General features: G+C 40.2%; 1 protein-coding gene across 3 annotated transcripts in view; it reads right to left on the bottom strand.

The window, feature by feature from the left end:
* kcnab2a (potassium voltage-gated channel subfamily A regulatory beta subunit 2a) overlaps positions 1-21,247 on the bottom strand; it is a 76,350-nt gene that overhangs the window by 38,672 nt on the left and 16,431 nt on the right. For 2 of the 3 annotated variants that reach the window (XM_077573001.1, XM_077573002.1), the window contains exons 2-3: positions 7,957-8,124; positions 6,637-6,678 (exon numbers count right to left, since the gene is read on the bottom strand). In XM_077573001.1, the coding sequence (XP_077429127.1) occupies positions 6,637-6,678; positions 7,957-8,033 (119 nt within the window). In that variant the 5' untranslated portion in view covers positions 8,034-8,124. The remainder of the gene's footprint in view (positions 1-6,636; positions 6,679-7,956; positions 8,125-21,247) is intronic. The other variant, XM_077573003.1, reaches the window with a different exon arrangement.

Below are 21,247 nucleotides of genomic sequence, written 5' to 3'. Positions count from 1 at the left end.
GAATTTAAAGTCACATCAACAACAAAAATCAGACAGGGAGGTGCTTAACTGACCATTGGTTTGTTGGTGGGCCACAGGTTTTTATCATTAAAAAAAAAAAAGTCTACAGGCCAGTGAGTGTACAGCTTGTCTTGATAAATAAATGATTAAAGTAAGTGAATGAGAGTAGACTAGTAGTAGAGTAAATGATTTATATTCCCACTAACATAATGATACAGTATATCCGTCTTAAAAAAAACAAACGTGAAAGATAAACCAGCTTCTGTGCAGCAGCAGCGGCAGTAGCAGTCATGCCTGACATGATTTGCAATATGCATAATGACTGTAAAAAAAGCAGGTAAGTGTAAGACGCCGGCTTAGCCTGCTCCAGTGCACAGCATTTGCTCTTGCGTTTGTTTCTGGATGCAAAAAGTCTTCTTCTTCTTTAACTTCTTTCTGGTGATGCAAGAATGTCGTTTTATAAAATTGGTGGCAGCATTTTCTATACAGTCCAGCACCGCAGCGCGAGAGGGGTTTGTGTCATTTTTTGAGGTTCTGATCTAATTCTCCAAACAGGAAGTTACAGCCAGAGTGGAAGTTCCAGCATTCACTGTTGCCGTAATATATGAAAGTAGCAAACTGCTGAGTATGTAACTGGCAGTGTGGCATGTTCAAATTTGGGTGGCAGTGCACTGTGATAACATCTTGACATCTAAGAGGAGAAATGGTGGCAGAGTGATTTCAGCACGAACCTTGTTGTACTTTCAAAACAGAATGAATAAAATTGAAGGCAAATGTATTAATGTGGTGTTCCAAGACAAATGGTATTCTGTGCCGTGGTAAAGTTTCAACCTTAAGTACACCTCAAAACAATCTTTATGGTATTGTAGGTCACAAACGAGCCTAAACTCCCCCAGATCCAAAAGGCACCAGAAGGAAACACTTTTTACTAAACAGGAGCTGCCTCATGACCACATTATATGTCGTACAAGATGAACTCTGGATAATATATAACCGTCAGTGTTTCCCACACCATGTAAATACTTGGGCGGGCAACCCAAGTCGATTTCAAGAAAATGTAATACAAAAATAATAATAATAATAATATTCTGTGGACCTTGCGAAATCAAGTCAAACTCCAGTATTACTCTCAGCTGTCTTACTGGATTGAGACGGGGGTTGCTTCAGTGAAAATGGCTGGGAGTGAATGAGTTAACTAAAAAAATACATAATCAGCCGGCCGATTAATCGGTTGGGCCCTATTTCAGAGACATTCTACCCCTGATACAACAGATTTACACAACAAGCCACCACTCTTCTACGTGCTGCATCATTTCTCCAGACGTACGTACTGGTTTTTCGGCAAAAACTACACTCCATAAGCTCAGACCAGAAGACTCCAATAGAGGAACAAATCCTACCATCTCCTCACACATGGACATGTAGCCAGGCCTCAACGATTTGACCTCCTCCAAGCATATACTTTGCGGCTCCTCAAGATTGCGTTCTTACCTGTACTTCATGCCTGTCTGATAAGACACACACTCTTCCAGGGCCAGGCCGTTCATCTTCAAAAAGTCTTCCATGTTCTTGACTTGAGCTGCGATCCTCTGCTCCCGCAGCCGCTGCAGCTCGCCCTGGTCGGTGGGCCTGCTCGGGGGCTGGTTGAGCCCCTGGTCCGAGTGGTAGCGGTTGATCCCGCTCCGGATGCTCTCGCTGTACGTCATGGACAGCATCCTTCCGCTGCTGCTGCTGTTGCTCTTGCGAACGCCGCCGCTCGGCGCTGAGGGTTTGGGGATCTGCAGGTTTTCAGCAGCACAGTGACCGGACTTGAGCGAGCCGGGAACCCCCTGGGGGCTACCGGCGTAGCCTCCCGTAAACATGCCAACACCTCCCCTCCCGAATTTTGGCCTCCTTGACAAACTATGAAGATGCTAAACGGATGCAACGCGAAGGGTCCACCAGCTCCATTTCGAAAAGATCTCTCGTGCTCCGGGTTGTACAATGGCCATGCATCCTGTAATCAACACGGGCCCGCAACCCCCCCCCCCCCCCACACCCGCCTCTTCCTCCCCCGACAGGTGCGCCACGGGCAGGGTGACACTGATAGGCAGCATTCAAGTGCTCGAGAAACAGGACACATGCCATTTAAGCCATCCAGACATGCAACAAGCGAAAACGTGAACACAATCCCACTCTTGTGTGGACAAAAAAAGCGAAAACCACAATTTGATTTGAATAAACAAACACCAGCACAAGCGAAAATAATAAATGCACTTCACCAAAAATGGCATTTGACAAAGGAAATGCTCCCAAGACCATTGCGTTTTAAAATCTCTTCATCTCTGTAATCCTCAAGTAGAATCCAACACTTTCCATAAATCAACAGAGGGCAGCACTGTGTTGATTACGCCAACGCGAGGGAACAGCATGTAAACACCACTGCTGGAATTTTAATGAACAAACATACAACTCAAACAATCAATTACTCTACAAGCTCTTAGACCTTGGCTGAGCATTCCAGATGAAATCACATACCACATCCAAATTCCTAATTTGGAAGAACAAAATTGTCAAGTTAGCTATAAAAAAAAAAGACGTAATATTTGTCATCATTATTTCAAAAAGGGTGCTATACATGGCTTTACTATTAAAACATTAAAAGTGTCCAAATATATTAATTCTGTGATAAGGAACGATCACGTGACTACCTAACTCTTTGACTGCCAAAAACGTTAAATAACGTTTAGTAAAATCCTATGGAGGAGTGCCAAAGACGTTAAAAGATGTTTGTTTCAAAACAGAGGTGAAACTAACCATTTTCTATTGTTGATTACTGAAAAACGGAATAAGGTAGAAACAAACTTTTTTTTCTGATGAAAGACGAGAGTCCAATCTTTCATTTGGTAGTATGTGTGTTTCCATAGTCCAAACACAAAATTTTCTGTGGACCTTGAAAGATCAGTCAAAATGCTTAAATGGGCTGGCACTGGCGACATCCCGTTTCTGAAAACGTCTGGCACTCAAAGAGTTAATAAAGAAACCGCTCACATGTGCTGGAATTATTCAAGTTTTCACCATGTGGACAAACTTAAGAAGTTGACTTGAAAACTAGGCAGCATGCACACTTCAAAGTTCCCGTTTCGCAGCATGCTAACAAACGTTGTCCAGTGGCGGAAAGCTCAAACTCACCCGGTTTCTTTGGGGTCGGCTCATGAGCAAGGTCGAACGGTGCGTGCCGGCGCTTATAAAGCCACACTGCACTGCAGACCCACCGAGTGGGTCCACCCAAACTGGGAGTGTCTTACTTGGAAACGTCTAAACCAATTAGTGAGTAAGGGAGCGCATCCTTTTCCCTCCCCTCGCCACTCGAACCGCCATCTACCACCGCAAGCAACACCTCGCCTCATCCCCTCCCGGAAGAAATCCATTTACGGCGTTTAGAGGCTCTGTCCCGTTTCTGCTAGCCTCAGCAAATAATATCAGCACTGAATTATTCACCAAAGCTTTTTGCGCTAAAAGCCTCTGATTGTTGTTGCACAGGAAAGACTACTTAGAGCGGCGCGATAATCAGCTACGCAGGCTTGAGCGCATGTTGAAAACAGACAAACAGAAATGCTGAGCAACCACCCGCCGCGCTTGCATGAAGACATGTAGCTAGAGACGGACAAACCGCAAATCGCAACCTAACCGTGTGAAAAACCACGCATATGTTCAGGTCAGGGTCAGATACCATTTGTTTGGATCACATTGACTGTCTAAGCCCCAATTCAATTAGAAATTAGTGGTGCCTTGAGATATACTGTAAGTGCCTTGATGACTGGCTAGCATATCCACCTCACAGTTCAGAGGTCATGGGTTCACCTCCGGGCTTCGTACTATTCTTGGCAGCATGCACATATAAACGTTGCGTAAACAGTAGTGAATATTTGTAAAGTTTGAATGAGTTTTTATTACTGTATTATGAAAATAATTATTAATCACAATTAATTTGGTAATTGAAATCACGATTATTCGAATGATCCTTTTTTGGACAAAACAATTATTATTTTTAAATGAAACACTATAATTAGGGGTGTTAGGAAAAAATCGATTTGGCAATATATCGCGATATTACAGCGCGCAATTCTCGAATCGATTCAATATGCGGACGAATCGATTTTTAATATTCAACAAAACGTCTTATTTAGGGTTAGGATTTACACATTAAGCATGGAAGAATGTTATATTAATGGAACATTAAGCCTTGACATTTGATTTCAGTGCTGTTCAAACAGACTGCAACCTGAATTTTCAGATAAATAAATACATTTTCATTAAAATCTTACAGTGTGCATGTACAAGTTTACTGATTAGTATTTTCTGAATTTGAGTTGAAAAAAATCGCAATAATCAATTTATAGATTTGTATCGGGATTAATCGGTATCGAATCGAATCGTGACCTATGAATTGTGATACGAATCGAATCGCCGGGTACTAGGCAATTCACACCCCTAACTATAATTATGTAAAGTTCCTTTTCAACCAAACAATTTGAAAACATTCCTTTTATTTTGAAATAAATAAAGGCGCAAATGTATACATTCAAGTATGGTTTCCTTGTATAAACCAACAAAAGTTTACTTGGTGTATAAATTGCCTTCGAAAGTTTAAACAAGTAGATCTTTCAAGTGCAAATTTTGAACTCAATTACGCTCACTATTAGACTTTATACCCATCTGATCGGCTGCATTAGTCAATGAGGGTCATTGATCGGCTCCACAAAATAAGACATTACATGTCATGTTATATTTCATTTTTTGAATACTTTTTGGGGTATATTATTTTTTCCATGCATTTCAATTGGTGTCAATTACACGTGGGTTTACTCTAGTCTTGGGCCAGTCCCTATACTCCGCAAATGGCGGTGGTCGACTGTAGAGTAAATATAAAACGTCTTAAATAGATACATTGCTCCATTGTCTGATCGAATTGGTGATTAGCTATCATTTTGTTCAAACTTGATCGCCTGTAAGGTCTACTAACTTATAGTGTTAGACTTTGAAAAATGAATACTATTTGAACAATGGATAGCAGGCTAGCAGGCTAGCTCGCTTTGAGAGGAGGGCGTGGCGAAAATACTCGTGTGTGCATGCCTCAAAACAACTCCAAAACAGTATTAATATTTTGTTTGTTTTTTATAATCACGCCAATTTTGTAATCCTGGAGTATAATAATCGCCACCTTTTATTTTAACACTAGTGGATAAAAGAAATATCACAGCTGTTAAGACCAAGTATATATTTATATATATATATATTTTTTTTCCTCATACAGACTGACCGGTCCGTCTTCCTCATCCTGAATAACATTGAGGTTAATGTTAATGTAAGGCATAGGACATTAATTATGATGCCGTAAGCACAACACAAACACTGCGTTATCAGATTAAGCAAACATTAGCCAGCCAGGCTCGTCGGAGCGACGGAGAGAACGAGGCTGTATCGATCGGTCTCATGTAGAGGAAGAGGGAGCAGCGAGTCAGACAATTTTGCACTAAAAAAAAAAAATGAAATAAAAAAGGACAGAAAAGTGCAAGGCGAAGACGCCATGCCAGAAATCATTATGAGTTTGTTACAAGCACGGTGACATCATCTCCGCTTTTTAGCACTCAGATCAGCAGAATGTGAGCAGCTGTCAGTTTTTACTGTATATCGCGGGCCACTTCAAGCATCACTGTATCGCAGATTATTCACTATATCGTGAGATTTTAGAGTGCAAATGAAATGACACAGTATGTTTTAGGTTTGTGGACATGTCATCATCGTTATCATCATCATCAACATGTAATGTGCTATGTGCCTATTGAAATCTACAAATGAAGTTACACTGCATGTCCAAGTGAGCTACACTGTTAGCTCATTTAAAACAGCCTACCGCCACTAGTTAGAGAGAATCGTTCCCCCACCCAAAGGATTGGCACAGCTGCTTGCTAGTAGTTAAGTGCATATTCACACGACACAACTGTCACAAAGTCATTCAACACGCAGTGACAGTTTAGCCAATTAACAGCCAAACAAATTCATATTCTCACTAATTGATGCCTGCGTCCCTTGACAGGCCAAGCCCAGCCTTTTAAGGTCACACGCATTCAGTCACAGATACTACAGTACAATACTGTAAAAAAATCTATCCATTTTCTAGTCACACAGGCATGCTGGAGCCTATCCCAGCTAAGGACTAAGTGGACAATAATTATTTTTAATTAAAGTCCACCAGATGGCGCCAGAGCAAAATTTTTATTTCTCTTGCCTGAGCACAAAACAGCAAACAGATAAGATAAGAAGAGGAATGGAGGATAAGTTCCTAAAAAATCTGCATATGCAGATTCACAAATGCCAAAATAGTTAGGTTAAGGTTTTTTTTATACTTGTAAAGTAAGAATACTACAAAAAGTGACATTAAGTAAAACCCACACTTGCTTGCTAATAACTATGACTTGTCTATTGTAACTTTAAAAAGGTTTTGTGGAAAAATTTCCGGCTGATTCAGCTCAATCGGATCTCTGCATTGAGAGTGCAAAAAGTACATAATAAAGTACAGGGAATTCACCTTAGAAATGCAAATGTAGGTGAAGTAGCAGAGGTGAGGGATAGATACAGAAGAAAGACCAATACCTGTAGAACTGCAGCTGCCGTTTTGGACTTCCATAGCGAGCACTGAAGGCATCAGGAGACAAAAAGCAGAAATCATGGCGCTAGTTAATGTAAGCACGGAAAGGGAAGAAGTTAGTGGTGGAAACATTTGAGTTTGTGCGTGAATGGTGCAGGGATAGAGGATGCAAAATTGATACAAGCAGAAATACACAATACACTACAAAAAGGTGAAAAGGACAGAACTAACAACAACAAAAACCAGCATAATATGACAAAATATCCCTGTCAAGTAACAACTATCACTATTTGAACAATGGCGCCACTTGCTGTTCAAATAAGAGAATGCAGGTTAATCTTGACAAACAAATGAGTCCACTGTACTGCGTAAACACAAACACAAACACAAACACACACACACACCGTGTTAGTGGACTCTTATGCTGACAAAGTACATTTATGTAACACTAACCCACACAGTCAACGACTATGCAACATTTAAGCAATGTGCATCATAACACATTTACTGTTGGTGTTATTTTTAATTGATAAAGCACTTCTGACGGTTGAATCTCATTTCCTGATGTAATGGATTCGCGCTCCGCATAAGTAACAGCAACTGCACCAAATATGTCAAATTTGAATTATGGCATCGTCATGATGGGAGCAAAACAACCTAGCAAAGCCACTGTTGTTGTATTGCAGCTTCATCATAGCTAAGCAGGGTACACACATTCAAAACATGCCTCAACATAATATATTTTTTTTCTATTCTATTTAAATGATCAAAGTCAGAAAAGGACGTGATTGTCGGATGCCTTTCAAATATCATCCTGAGCAATTACCTGTGGTCGTGGGTGTGTTAAGATTGACTTTTCCCCACACCAATCTGCTTGGAAAATGGTCAGTGCCAACAATCAAAAATGTTAATTCAACCCGTTTAATATTTACGATGCCTTATGTGTGTGGTCAACACAGAGTTCGCCGATTCCGTGATTGTTACGTGAAACAGAAATATAGCTAAATTGGGAAGCTACCTGAAGTTGCGATAATGTAGTTAGCACAAAAGATAACTGTTAGCGTTACAGCTTCGATTACTTATTCTGTTACTCCTTTTTTTTTTTTTTTTTACGAGAGTCAATCTTTGCCAGACATCCATACGAGACACTATGCAGTGAAAACAGAAAAGGCAAACCTGCTTCAGACATGTTTTTAAAAAAAAAAAATGTTTGTCTTTTTTTTTTTAAGCCATTTCGCACAGCTCTACTCTCAACATATGTGGACGACCTTACATAAAACACGCCCACAAACCGTCATCATAAAAGTGTGTCTTTCTGGACTCACCTGTAGATCATTCCAGGCGAACCCGTCTGTCGGAGGGAGAGGCGAGCGGGGGAGTCTGTTGTCGATTCAGGATACATGGAGGCAGGAGGAAGGGAGCGTGGCCAGCCTGCCGGGGGTGGTGTTCTTTCACCGCAACCACGAGGGACCGTCTAGCGCCGACGTGTGCCTCTGCCGGGGAAAGAGGAGCAAGAGAAAAAGGTCAGAGCTTGCATCTTCAATTAGGTGGAATCAAGCCTGAAATCAAATTCAGCTTTATTTGTTTTTTTGGACGAACGCGCTACAAAAAGGTTGACAAGTCTTATTAGGCTACTTTGCCAAAAAGCACAGTTGGTTGGGTGGCGAATGTGAAGGTAACCTTCCAGCATTAAACAGAACCAATCCATTTGTTTACCTCATGAAGAACAAATTCACCATAAATGACTACAAAATCAAGCAGAAATACAGTTCTGCCACTAGATGGAGGCCTTTTCTCACACTGCGGCTCAGAGCAGAACTGCCATACCTCAACTTTGCATCATAGTAACTTTAATTACTTTATTATTTGCAGTAATTGCTACGGAAGCGTATTGGATTTATTTGGGGGGGAAAAAAGTCCTGTTTTTCTGACAAATTTTTTGGGGGAGCTTTGTTTTTTTGAGTATTTTTTTTCTGTTTTATTGAATATTTTTTTCCCAGGTTTTTTTGAGTATTTTTTTTCTGTTTTAAAAAATATATATATTTTCCTCTGTTTTTCTGAATATTTTTTTTCTGTTTTTTCTGAGTAATTTTTCCCTGTGTTGTAAAATTAGTATTTTTCTGAATATTTTTTTTTCTGAGTATTTTTTTAAAGGGGTTTTCCCTCAGACATTAGAGAACAAACCACAATACAGTATACACATTCATTCCTTTATTGAGAGCCAGTAAGTAAACATGACCATCTTGTTGCATATGGAGCTATGCGGGAAAGTGTCCGTTTCTGTTATTAGCGAGTCTGCAACAAGTCACTTGGAGTTCAGATGTAGAAAAATAAATAAAATCAAATAAAAATAAAAATCTGTTTTTTTTAATAATTTTTCTCCCAGTTTTTTTAAACAATTTTTTTTTCAATCTGTTTTTTCGGAATATTTTTTTGGACAGAAAAAAAAATCAGTAAAACAGAAAATAATATCCAGAAAAAAGAACATTTAAATAAAATACTCAAAAAAAAACAAAGCTTTCTAAAAAAAAAAATAGTCAGAAAAACAGGAGTTGTTTTTTTTTTCAAGTGAATGCAATACGCTTCCGTAAATTGGAAAAAAACAAAGCAAAACAAAACATGAAGCGACAAGGAATTGCATACATTTATAACTATATTGATTAGTATCTCAAATTTTTATGGTTGCAACATGCATGAGAGTGAATTACAGCTGCTTTTGGGTGACACAATTCTATGAATAATTCAGCGTCGGCTCTCGAAGCAGGTCAGCGCTGCTGAGAGGGTGGCCTCGCTGAGGGTGAAGTGTCTGGCTGCTTACAGTAGATCGTGTTGGGTTAGGTAATGCACTTGACTCAAAACATCAACTCTCCAACACGAAGGAGGGAGTTACCGACTTAATTATTATGGTCTTGGTTTATTTTGTTACTTCTTTTTACTCCATCGTGGTGCTTTGGGTTAACACAAGAGACCCCACTTGGGAATTTATTGAGGTGCGGGCAGTCATTCAGCCCTTTTTTTTTTTTTTTTTTTTGCTTTGTCAGGCGAGCGCTGTGAACGCTTCATTAACAGACTTCAAGCCATTTAATACTATTTATAGGTGCAATTTAGGTGAATTTCGTAGAAATCAAATAATCTGTAAATCATATTTTTTTATGTCAATATTTAGTAACACTTCAAACTTAATACGGAAAAGGCAATTACTCATGTTTTTTACATATTCGCAGCAGGACTGTCTAGTGTTAATTTCTAGTGTTATAAGCCTGAATTTTCAGATAAATAAAAATATTTTTATACAGATCTTACAGTAAACATATACAAGTTTACTGAATAGTATTTTCTAAATTTGAGTAAAAAAAAAAATAAAAAATCGCAATAATCACTTTATAGATTCGTAACCGGATTAATCGGTATCGAATTGAATCGTTACACGAATCGAATCGCCAGGTACTAGGCGATTCACACCCCTGACCCTGACTAAAACGTTGACAGTTTTTGTTAACCAAAAATAGAAGGATAAAATGATGTTTTCTTGGACTAAAATAAAGACTAAAATGCTAGATTTATAGTTGACTTAAAATTGGACTAAATAAAAACGGAATGAGGTTGACTAACTATGTTAAAAATTAACAAGCGTGGTTGAAACTGGACTAAAACTGAGACTAAATTTAAAAATGGCAGATAAAATTAACACCAACTCTCTCTGTCCCTATTCTCCATTTGATTGTATGAAAAAATATCTCAATGGGAAATTTTGATTCTCAAACATGACCCTTTTAGTGGTCACAAGGATCGTTTTAGACTTTGGAAGTTTAACTGTTACGCATACATAAATTTTCATCAGGAGCAACCTCACCCTTCTTTATGCTAACAGCAGAGGACAAAGTAGAGAAGCATCCGTCACCCGGACAAAGCCTTGGGATGAGCACCTTGTGCTACCTCATTTCACCGGTGACTGAGCTCACCTAGTCTTGGCTCATAACGATAACGACAACACCAAAGGTGACTTTCCCCTCCCATCAATTTCTCCCGTGAGCGGCGAATACGTCGTCCTGAGTTCCCAAGGACTCGTTTATCGTCCCCTTCCCATTCATTTCAATCAACGCACAAAAGGGACGGCGGCCAGCCCAGCCATCAGGTGATGATGGCGGCGATGACGATGGCGTGACCCTGATGGATAAAATACCCGCGAGCTGATTTACTACAAAGCCTAAAAAGTCATCTGTCAGTGTCAAGGCATCAGGAGTGGGTTGTGTTGGCAGAAATCAAAGCAGGCTTTCTGGCAGAAGGGGCCTATCACTTTGTAGAAAAGTTGTGGGGGAAGTAACAATTTTGGCAGAAACGCTCCACAAACATCAAAAACAAAATGTTGTGGAGTAACCTTGTGGAAAAAGCTTGTGCTTGTTTGTTGTCACACACAGGCCTGATACCATATTTAATGTCTATGGTGAATTCAATATCCATCCATCATCAGTAAGCTGCAGTAATGTTAGACGTAAGTAAAGCAGAATAAAACTATACCTGTGAATATTGTTATATTATGTGTCTACATGCATTGCTTATCCTAATACCACGATAGCAATGTTATTCATACATCAATGAAATTCATTTTCCACTATTTGATTAGTAGGCATGTCACTACCTGATTTCTTAAAAAAGCTGATTTAAGTATCAATTTAGAATAACATACCCTGGGCAGCGCCATCATCCAATCACGTGATCGCGATGACGGTGCGTAAAAGACAGCCGCCTTCGTTCATTTCAATGCTACTTTGCTGATGTAATGGGTTTAATAAAAGTTTAGTTTGACAGTAATGGTCAAATGGGTGAGGAGAGAAATAGTATGAAGCCTGTTTTTTTCCCCCCAACTGCTGCTTGTTGTGAAGTGAGTTGACAGCCACCATACAGTGCTTGTATCACAAATAATTGCGCGCAAGTCAAAGTAAAATCGGCCAGATGCAAGACTCTAATCATGAAAGACTCCAAAGTTGGATCCCTAGTTGCTATTGTACTGTACTACAGTATATGACTATATGTATGGTGTCTACATTGGTCTATTAATTAATTAAGATGTATGAAAACTTTGCAAAATAGTGATAGTATCTCATCAAGTGTTTTCATGAATTGAGATGGTGCCCTAAAGGCTTGTTGTGACTGTGGCATGTTGTCGAGCATTGCAGAACAGATGCCTGGAGAGAGAGCTGCAGAGCTGGACAGAAAGTTGCTGCTGCTGCTGGGACTGCAGCACTGCGGTACAATACGCACTCACCCTGGCCCAAGTTGGAAGGCTCGGATTTACCGCTCTAAAGAGCCAAAGGTGCACTTTCTTAAATTGAAAGCTGCAAACTGACAAAGACACAATGTACAAAGACAAATGTGAAGACAGGAGATGATACTGGAGTACAACTGCAGGATTGTAGTAATGAATTATGATTATGATTGACACTTCAAGTTAAAAGAACTGAGACGACATGCCCCAAAATAGCATACTAAATCTCCTAACATCGTCTTGAAACCCTAATCTTTTATTGAAATCTTAACCAAGGCTTGAAACGCAAAATTTTAAACTCTAACCCTGGCCTAAAATTCTAATTAATTTATAAATGCTCAAATTTGATTAAAATGAATACATATCGTATGAGGAAAATTCTTAGGTTTAAATTTTATTTTTTTTTATTTATTTATTTATTTTTTTTTCAAAAGTTTAAAAAGCTAATCCAGGCTTAAATCCGTAGTTTGAAACCTAAACCCGATTTTAAAACCTAACCCCACAAGCCAGATTGATAATTGTGATTCACTCAAGGGAGTTCTTCACATTATCAATCTGGGACTTCACTTGGCAGATCCGTTCGGGAAAGGAGGGACTTGCTGTACAATACTTTGAGCTGATTGGACGATGCGGCATCTTTGTACGTTTGTTTGGACCAATCAAGGCAAAGGAAGAAAATATCGCCTTCCGTCTCGTCTTGGGGGTACGAACATCTTTACCAGATAAAAATGCAAGAAGTGCCTCTCGCTGTTCAAATTCAACAGGTAAACTGAGTAATTCTGTGAGAACAGAATTAATTGCAGCGTCCATTTGTCTATTAGGTTTGTCCCCCCCCCCAACGCCTCATTGGTTCGACCTAAAAAAGGTCGGCTGCAAACATATCAGCGGGAGCGGTACAAGATGTATTCTCACAAAAACGGAGAGAATTCAGCTTGCTGGCAAGGCTACTTAAAACCCAAATCCTAGTTTTACACCCAAAAGTGCAACCCCAACTCTTGTTTGAAACCCTAACCTAGGCTTTTAACGCCAAAACCCTCATTTAGTGTGTGCCAAACACTGTTTGGAACCCAAACATTATCTTGAAACCCTTGTCCTGGCTGTAAACCTAAATTTGAAACCCACACTCATTTGAAACCCTAAATTAATATTTAAACTCTCATTTGAAAGCCTAACCTTCGTTTGAAATGCTAACCCAGGTTCGAAACCCTAATTCGAAGTTGACCCGCCATTTTCAACTATTGGCGGTAGTATCAGTCATGACTGATCTTGAGCATCTCCTCCCTGCTACGAGCAAAGGAAGTAGCAACACACCCAAACCAGCACTGCACCTTTTCGTGTGTGCGCGCTTTCAATACAATGGTGCTGTTGATCTAAAGGAGGCCTGAAGCGTTGATAGCTCAAACCTGTAGATGAGGAATTTTGGAATTGGTTACGGGTATTTCAGTAGGAGAAGGCTGATTACGCATTTCACAGCAGAAATATTAGCAACTGCTGGATTTCACTTTCCTTTCTTTTGTCCTTCCTCGGGTCTCCTGACAGCCTCACGATTCTGGCTGGAAGTGTTTGGTTTAGGTGAACGGTATGGGATTTTTTAATAGGTTTTAGGTGAACTAATGAATACACACACACTCGCACGCACGCACATACACGTTGTGCATAGTGCGAGCGCAAGTCAGGCAACACAGAAATCATCTCTGTCTCTTCAAAACCAAAATGCAAAATTGAGTCACAAAGGCTGCTCCTCACACGCTTCCCATCCCTAAATCCGCCCACACCTAGCCTGAGTGAGTTCCCTCTTGAGACGGGGCTTACGTGAGCGAGGCAGGCGAGGCAGGCAGTGCTGGCCCGGAAAGCACCATACGGAGTTGTGTAGTATGTTGGCAGCGGCGGTAAACACACAGTGATCCAAGCAGATGGCTGCAGAAGAAGGGAGACGGGCGAACAGACGATGGTTTGCCAGGGATATCCTACACGGGAGTTCAGTCGGGCAACGGCAACGGGCCTGTTTCATCGTCAGAATTTGGGATTTTCATTTTTAGGATCAAAGTCAAACATGCCAACATATAACTCCGCAGAAGCGCCTCTCTAATCCTCAGTTTGTTGTTTTGCGGCGCTCTCTGAAGTTGTAAAGCCATTGCTTTCACAAGTAGCGTTGCTTGCACAGGCGGGGGTGGGGGGGGGCTATGTATGACAAAGTACTAATCCTGCCTTCCTACTTAAAACACACCTCCAGGGGGTTTACAGTCATCCCAACATAAAAAGGTGTCGCGATTACAAACGCCGCACAATTAACTACAGTCGAACCGTGGTTCACGAACTCACAAGACGCTGTTTGCAAAACGAAATGATTACGGGGAATGTGAGCCTCATTTTCGCACAGGTATTGTTTTGCCTGTTGTCTGAAGTCTGGTACCACCGCTAAAGAGCTACAGAGCTACAAATGGGGTTTTCCTTGGTTTCTGTTTTGGTGCGATTCTGCCAACAAATGAGCAGCAATGAAAAATGAAAACAGATCCCAACTTAGCCTAGAACTTAACATTCTCACCACCCGGCTTCACTGGAGGAAGACGGTTCTTTTGCTGGTATGCAGTGATGACTTTTCACCAAACATGACATCAATTTGGGACTCAACTGTCCACAGGAGGGACTTCCAAAAAGCTTTGGGTTTGGCAAAGTTGAGATGGGCAGCTTTGATTTTTTTTTTTTTTGTGAACAGAAGCTTCTACCTAGCAAGACTTCCATGAAAGCCTTGTCAATTGACTTTTCTTCTGATTTTTGAAGCATGAACATGTGTCCAAGATGCAGCAAAAGAGGTCTGCAAATACAGGTTGGCTTTCCCTGGAATTATCATTTGTCTTGTGAGTCTTGCTGATATTTTAGATGGTCATCCACCTCTAGGCTGGATTGTAGTAATTTTCAGTGTTCTCTAGTTGCAGATGGTCCAAAAAAAAATTGCACTTTGTCTAGTCTAAATTTTCGGGTTTATGTATCACAGCAATTGTAAACAATATTATGTGGGGTCAATGTGGGTTTTTCTCTATTTGAACGAATAGAACTAGGTTCCAGGGATGTGATTTGACCAAAGTGAAATTATCTGAAAATTTAGCCGGGGGTCTTGGGGCCGCTGGCACCCAGCTAGGTCCAGGCCCTGGTGGGGGGACAAGGGGGGCGTAGCCCCCCGGAGCTCATGGGTTTTCCGTGTTTTTAAGTACTTTCAATGCACTCACATGACAAAGAAATAGACAAAACAGCAGCATAAATTCATAAATTTAGCATAAATTTTCAATGTATATTGAACTATCCCATATAAAATGGCAGTTTTAGTCAACTCAAAATCAGTCACATTCAAAAACATTGGACTGCCTTTGCTTTTAAAAACTATCACTGAGAATATCATCATATCTAACTAATGTGATTACTAAGTTAACACATAAATAATGTTGAAGAGTTCAAATTTCATGAACAAATAATTGTATACTGACCAAATGAAAAGTAACTCATATTAGAGCATACCACAAATGTCTTTGTTATAGCAGAAGATGTTATCTGTCGGAGTCATGTGCATACACAATGAACTACTAAAAAAATAAAAAATAAAAAATAAAATAAATAAAAAATCAGATTTTTTTTGGGGGGGGGAGATAAAAAAAAGCGGAATTCCGCGAATTAGCGGAAAAATCACATCCCTTAGGTACTGTATCAAAAGGTGAAATCTAGTATTACGACAGCTCTGATGCGGCAAAAAAAAGCCGATAAAAATACCTGATGAAGTGTCCTCTTGAAAATGTGACCTTCAGAGTCTGCATAGGAGAAGTGTTCCAGTGTTGACGTCACATGAATTTGGATTTAATCTTTTTAATGCTTTAAAATCTGACAATTAGACAAAAATGTGCTCCATTTGAACACCACAAAAAAAAAGTAAAGGCCAATTTGTGCGCATAATAATCCATGAAATAGCGCCATGAATTTGAGTGAACAATTTCCTGGTTATGATACAATACGAGATGAACGATCCCAAGACGCTCGTATCGCTGACAGCAGGAAGATGAATCAGCACTCGGTGTGTCCGCTTTCTTTAGCTCTTGTGCAGAGTTATAGCCTATCCCAGCATAACAAACTGGCGCTTCAACAGAAACACCGTCCGATACATGCATAAATCACACTTGCACAAAAGAAATGGACATCCAGAAAGACTGAAGCGGAATTGAACAGGCAAGTCTTTATGGCTTTAAGGGCCTTTTGCCATTGATATCACTGCAGAGAGGGGGAAATGCTGCAGTCCACCAAGAGAGCACATTAGCACACTGCAGCAGAAATATAAAACCATCATTGAAGAGGAAAAAAAAGTAGTAAAAATAGACTAAATGGCCAAGAAAAGTAACCCCCGGGTCACCCATGACATGGCTGCTTCAAAACTAATTAAAACTGGGTGACGTTTTAATTTGCCATTTGCAATTGTAAAAACTTAATATAATTAATACAGGGATGTGATTTGACCAGAGTGAAATTATCTGAAAATTTAGCCGGGGGTCTGGGGCCCGCTGGCACCCAGCTAGGTCCAGGTTTTAGGTGTTTTGAAGTACTTTCAATGCACTCACATGACAAAGAAATAGACAAAACAATAGCATAAATTTTCAATGTATATTGAACTATCCCATATAAAATGGCAGTTTTAGTCAACTCAAAATCAGTCACATTCAAAAACATTGGACTGCCTTTGCTTTTAAAAACTATCACTGAGAATATCATCATTTCTAACTAATGTGATTACTAAGTTAACACATAAATAATGTTGAAGAGTTCATATTTCATGAACAAATAATTGTATCATGACCAAATGAAAAGTAATTCATATTAGAGCATACCACAAATGTCTTTGTTATAGCAGAAGATGTTATCTGTCGGAGTCATGTGCATACACAATGAACTACAAATTAATAAAAAAATAATAAAAAAAAAAAAATCGATTTTTTTTGGGGGGGGGGGGCTGGGGGATAAAAAAAAAGCGGAATTCCGCGAATTAGCGGAAAAATCACATCCCTGTTAATAATACTTAAGGTGATAAGTATAAATTGAAATAAATCAACCACTTTTGCAAGAAGTTACAAAAAACACACACCACATTCTACCCCTTTGATAACAAGTGACAAACATATGGCGGCTAGCCAGCAGCAAAGAGTCCACACCTCCATTCGGTGCTGCTTCTTGTCAAACGCCACAAACAGTCATGTAAAGTGGCACAAGTCTAGAAAGCTGAACCAACATCATGTGGTCATTTCGCTTTTTCTTTGGCATTTTTGTGATACAACAGACTGTGATGACAAAAACAAAAAAATGGAAATGGAAACAATGTAATATTGATCTCCAGAGGAGAATCCTATCAAGACGACGGGAATGGAAAGAATAAATTGGAAATCACTAGTATCGTAAAACTGAAAAAGATGAAGAGCGGTTAACAGAAGCAACGCATTGTCTCAACCTTCCACATGACCACTGACGATTATCTCGGACGACCCGGATAATGTAAGACTTGCTAACGGTGGACAAAAGTACTTGGTGCTTGCTGAAATGACATCAAGAAGTGTGCACGGGTCTCTGAAGTCACTAGTTTGGACAGTTTCATGACATGTCCAAATTTTTGGGGGCTTTTGTTTTCGTGGCTCCGATATGCAAAACACTGCAGACAACCATTTTCAGTGCACTGGACAACTGCATGAAACTGATGTGATTAACTAGCAAATCACAATATTGTACATCAGCCCACTCACAACATTCCTCACTCACACAGTCCATGCTACTTTGCCCACTCAAAGTGGTCATTTTAGTCAAGGATGGCCGACGCTCACGCACGCACGCACAAACACACACACACACACAGAACATGCTGTGCATTACACAAAGTAGATGGACATTCAATACATGGGATTGCATCCTGAGTGTTGTGCTCACCCACCTCCATTAATAAGCAGGCGAGCGTTCCACTTTAAAACTCACATTTGCCCTTGTTTTACTGAGGGGTTTGAAATGGTAAAGTTTGTGCTTAGTTTAGTTAGCTAAGGTCTATTGAATTGCACGAGGATATGCAGACAGTGGAACTTCTGAATGTGAATGCTTCGAATGTTGTACATTTTGGAATTTTAGCAGCATTTCCAGGGGAAATATGCAGCTAAATCCACATAAAAATCTTGAACCGTGGTCATGCTTAACATTTTGTGAGACATCTGGGTATCTCATTTAATTAAGATTAAGTCCAATAATACACTTTTTCTTTGAAAAGGGGAAGTCAAGTAAAATATTATGTTCTATACACCACCACTAGTCTAAAAACGGCATTCTGATTAATATTGCATTTGTGGAAAATGAATTAAGCTGAAAAATCGATCCATCTATCTCAATAAATTGGTTGCGGCCGCCGTCATTTATACCGTAAAAAGCCTTCTTTATATTGTTGATCAGTTATTAAAAAGTCAACTGTGTAATATATATTAAACCGTAGCAACACAAATGAACGAAACTGATTATTTCCACCACATTTTGCGTGTGTTAACAGTTAGCATCTGCTGATTTTGCCACCATTTACAAAGTGCAACATTGTCTACGCATTGGTTCCTCTTTTGGTAGCCTGGAGCATGCTCAATCCTTTTTTTTTTTTTCTTGCCTCTTCTCGTTGGGGCAGCTGGTCCACAACAGCTGTCAATCAATCATTGTTAAAGTGTGCCGTTTTTCTATGCTGTCAAAACGGTTACGGCATTTTGGGACACGTGACGTCAATGTCAGGATCTCTAATGTAAGCATTGTTGACAATAATACTGATGTTGATATACTGTACATTCCCCACCTCTATTCTAGATATGAAGAAATCATCGTACAGATTCCCAGAATGGACAGCGATTGACCTTGTGTTTCCTACTAAACAACATTTATACATAAAATGAGAGATTCGCCATAAAAAATATTAGCTTTACCCAAGAGGTAGGAAAAACAGAGACTATGTTCCATTGTCCACTCACACTCATGCTGTTCATATCATGATGCTCCAACCTTTGGATGTCTTACAGACGCCAGAAGAAATCCTCCAGTTCAGAAGCAGCAATTGCACACGCTTCCTTCCGTTCATCTGAACACATCCGACATACGCGTGTGTGCGGTGGTTTGACTCGCTCACGCTCGAATTAGCAAGGCCGCTAGTTTCTCACACTTACACGAGACTCGTGCAGCTGCTCTTTTCTAACACGTTTCTTCTAAGTCAGACGATGTATTGATTGGCATTGGCAGAGATGTCCTTTTTATGGATCGGAGCGACAGAAAAGTTTTATGCGGTATTAACCGAAAGGGCCTGCGTAAACAGACAGCTTCTGTCTCTAGCAGCTAGCTTAGGATGTATTTTAGGGGAATGCTATGGGATTTTTTAATAGGTTTCTGGTGAACTAATGAATATACACACACACGCAAAAAAAAAAAAAAAAGAGAGAGAGCAATGAATGATGACATGTCAAATTGGTAAAATTACCGAATGAACAATACTGAGCTCTCCAGAAAAAAATAAAAAATAAAAAAAAGGATGTATTTCTCGTGCGCTATACTGTAGTGTAAAAGTGTAATATTAGCCTCAAACAGTGCCGACAGGGCAGCTGTAGTGCAGCAGATAAAAACACCAAACCTTCTGTCAAAAGTAGGACAAATTTAATAGCCACATGCGCCGCACAATGACTGAGTGGTCGTATATGAATCGAAGCAGGCCGGCTCCATTCTGATTTTCTATAGGACGTATATAAAAGATCTGACAATCACGTGTTCTTCTGTACACACAGACCTGTGTTACATCAGAGTACCTCCAGAAGCCCCCTTAGTGCCTGTGCGGCCGAGCATGAGAATGGCGGGCGCCAGGTTTCCTGAGGCATGAAGGGTTAACGTCGTGCTGTTTATTCATGTCTTCATACATGCCTTGGGTCCTGCCCACAGTACGTGTCAAAGCCAATCATTGTTGAAGATAAATGCGCTTGTTGACTGATTTATGCCACCCTGGGGTAACCGTAGCCACGGCATTTACTTCCAGATCCACCGTGTCTGGGCAAACGTGTCCGGGTCATGCCATGGACTGCCAATGCCATCTGCGCTGTTACATTAACCTTGATAAAAATGTGAGACCAACAGCAGGATTGTGAGAATAAGAAACTCTAACCATGAATCTTTGCCTCTGCCATTTGCTTATGCAGCAAAAGTGTGGCGCTGGCATACGTTCCACACACACCTGCAATAGGTGAAAATTCTGCAATAGGGAAACCATTATAAACAAAAAAATCCTAGTTTTATTCCTTCCACATGTTTTATTTTGATTTTTTTTTTTTTACTTATACGCTTAACAGTAATTTTGAATTTTAAATTAGGCATACAAAATACTGTAAACATTAGCATCTGTGTTGTTGATGTGTGGCTTTATGACACATAACTGTATCAAGCTACCCAAAGTTCACCGATGCTGGTCTGACCAGGCCACCAGAACTAATTTCATAAATAAATGAGATTAAATCAATACATTCTTATTTTTAATATCTAATATTTAATATTTTGAGTTTACACTTAATCACTCCTCTGTGCTGCTGTGGACATGATGGCCAGCAAAACTTGGTTCATGGTGGCCCGACAAGAAAATGCATGAATGGATGGTTGGATGATGTAGTGCTGTCACTAACATTACAGTGGTACCTCGGCTCACGAACGCTTCAGCTCACGAACTTTTCGCCTCACGAACATTAAATTCACGAGCATTTTGTCTCGGCTGACGAACTAGTTTTCGGCGGACGAACCAAATCACGCGACACGAGAAATCACGAGAAGCTGACGCACGCTCACGGCGTCCCAGTTCGTCGCCCCCTTTGTTTGAGTGCGGACGTGGTTTGTGTTCGGTAGACATTTTGGATCATTTTGGAGTACTTTTGGAGTGTACTTTTGCTACCATGGGACCGAAAAAGACCCCACCACAGGTTAGTGTTAAGCCTAAGAAGACATTGAAGAAAATTACGGTCGAGCAGAAGAAGGAGATCATCGACAAACACGAACGAGGTGCGCGTTTGTGTGACTTAGCGTCCCAGTACCAGTACGCTAAGTCTACCATTGCTACCATTCTTAAGAACAAGGAAGCTATTAAGGGTGCGTGTGTGGCTAAGGGTGTCAGAGGATTTGATTCGCCTTCAAGAGGACAAGCAGAAGGAAGCCATTCAGGAGTTGTCATGTGAGGACGAGGAGAAGGAGATGGCTGCAGCATCAAGTGAGAGCATCAAGACCATGTTAACTAAGTGGAGTGATGTGCAGGCTTTTATCGAACAGTACCAGTATCAGAAAAGACTGTG

The sequence above is a fragment of the Vanacampus margaritifer genome, chromosome 8 (genome assembly GCF_051991255.1).
Source record: "Vanacampus margaritifer isolate UIUO_Vmar chromosome 8, RoL_Vmar_1.0, whole genome shotgun sequence".
Taxonomy (NCBI): domain Eukaryota; kingdom Metazoa; phylum Chordata; class Actinopteri; order Syngnathiformes; family Syngnathidae; genus Vanacampus; species Vanacampus margaritifer.
Note: the sequence above shows the minus strand (reverse complement) of the source record. Positions and strands in the feature narration are given on the sequence as shown.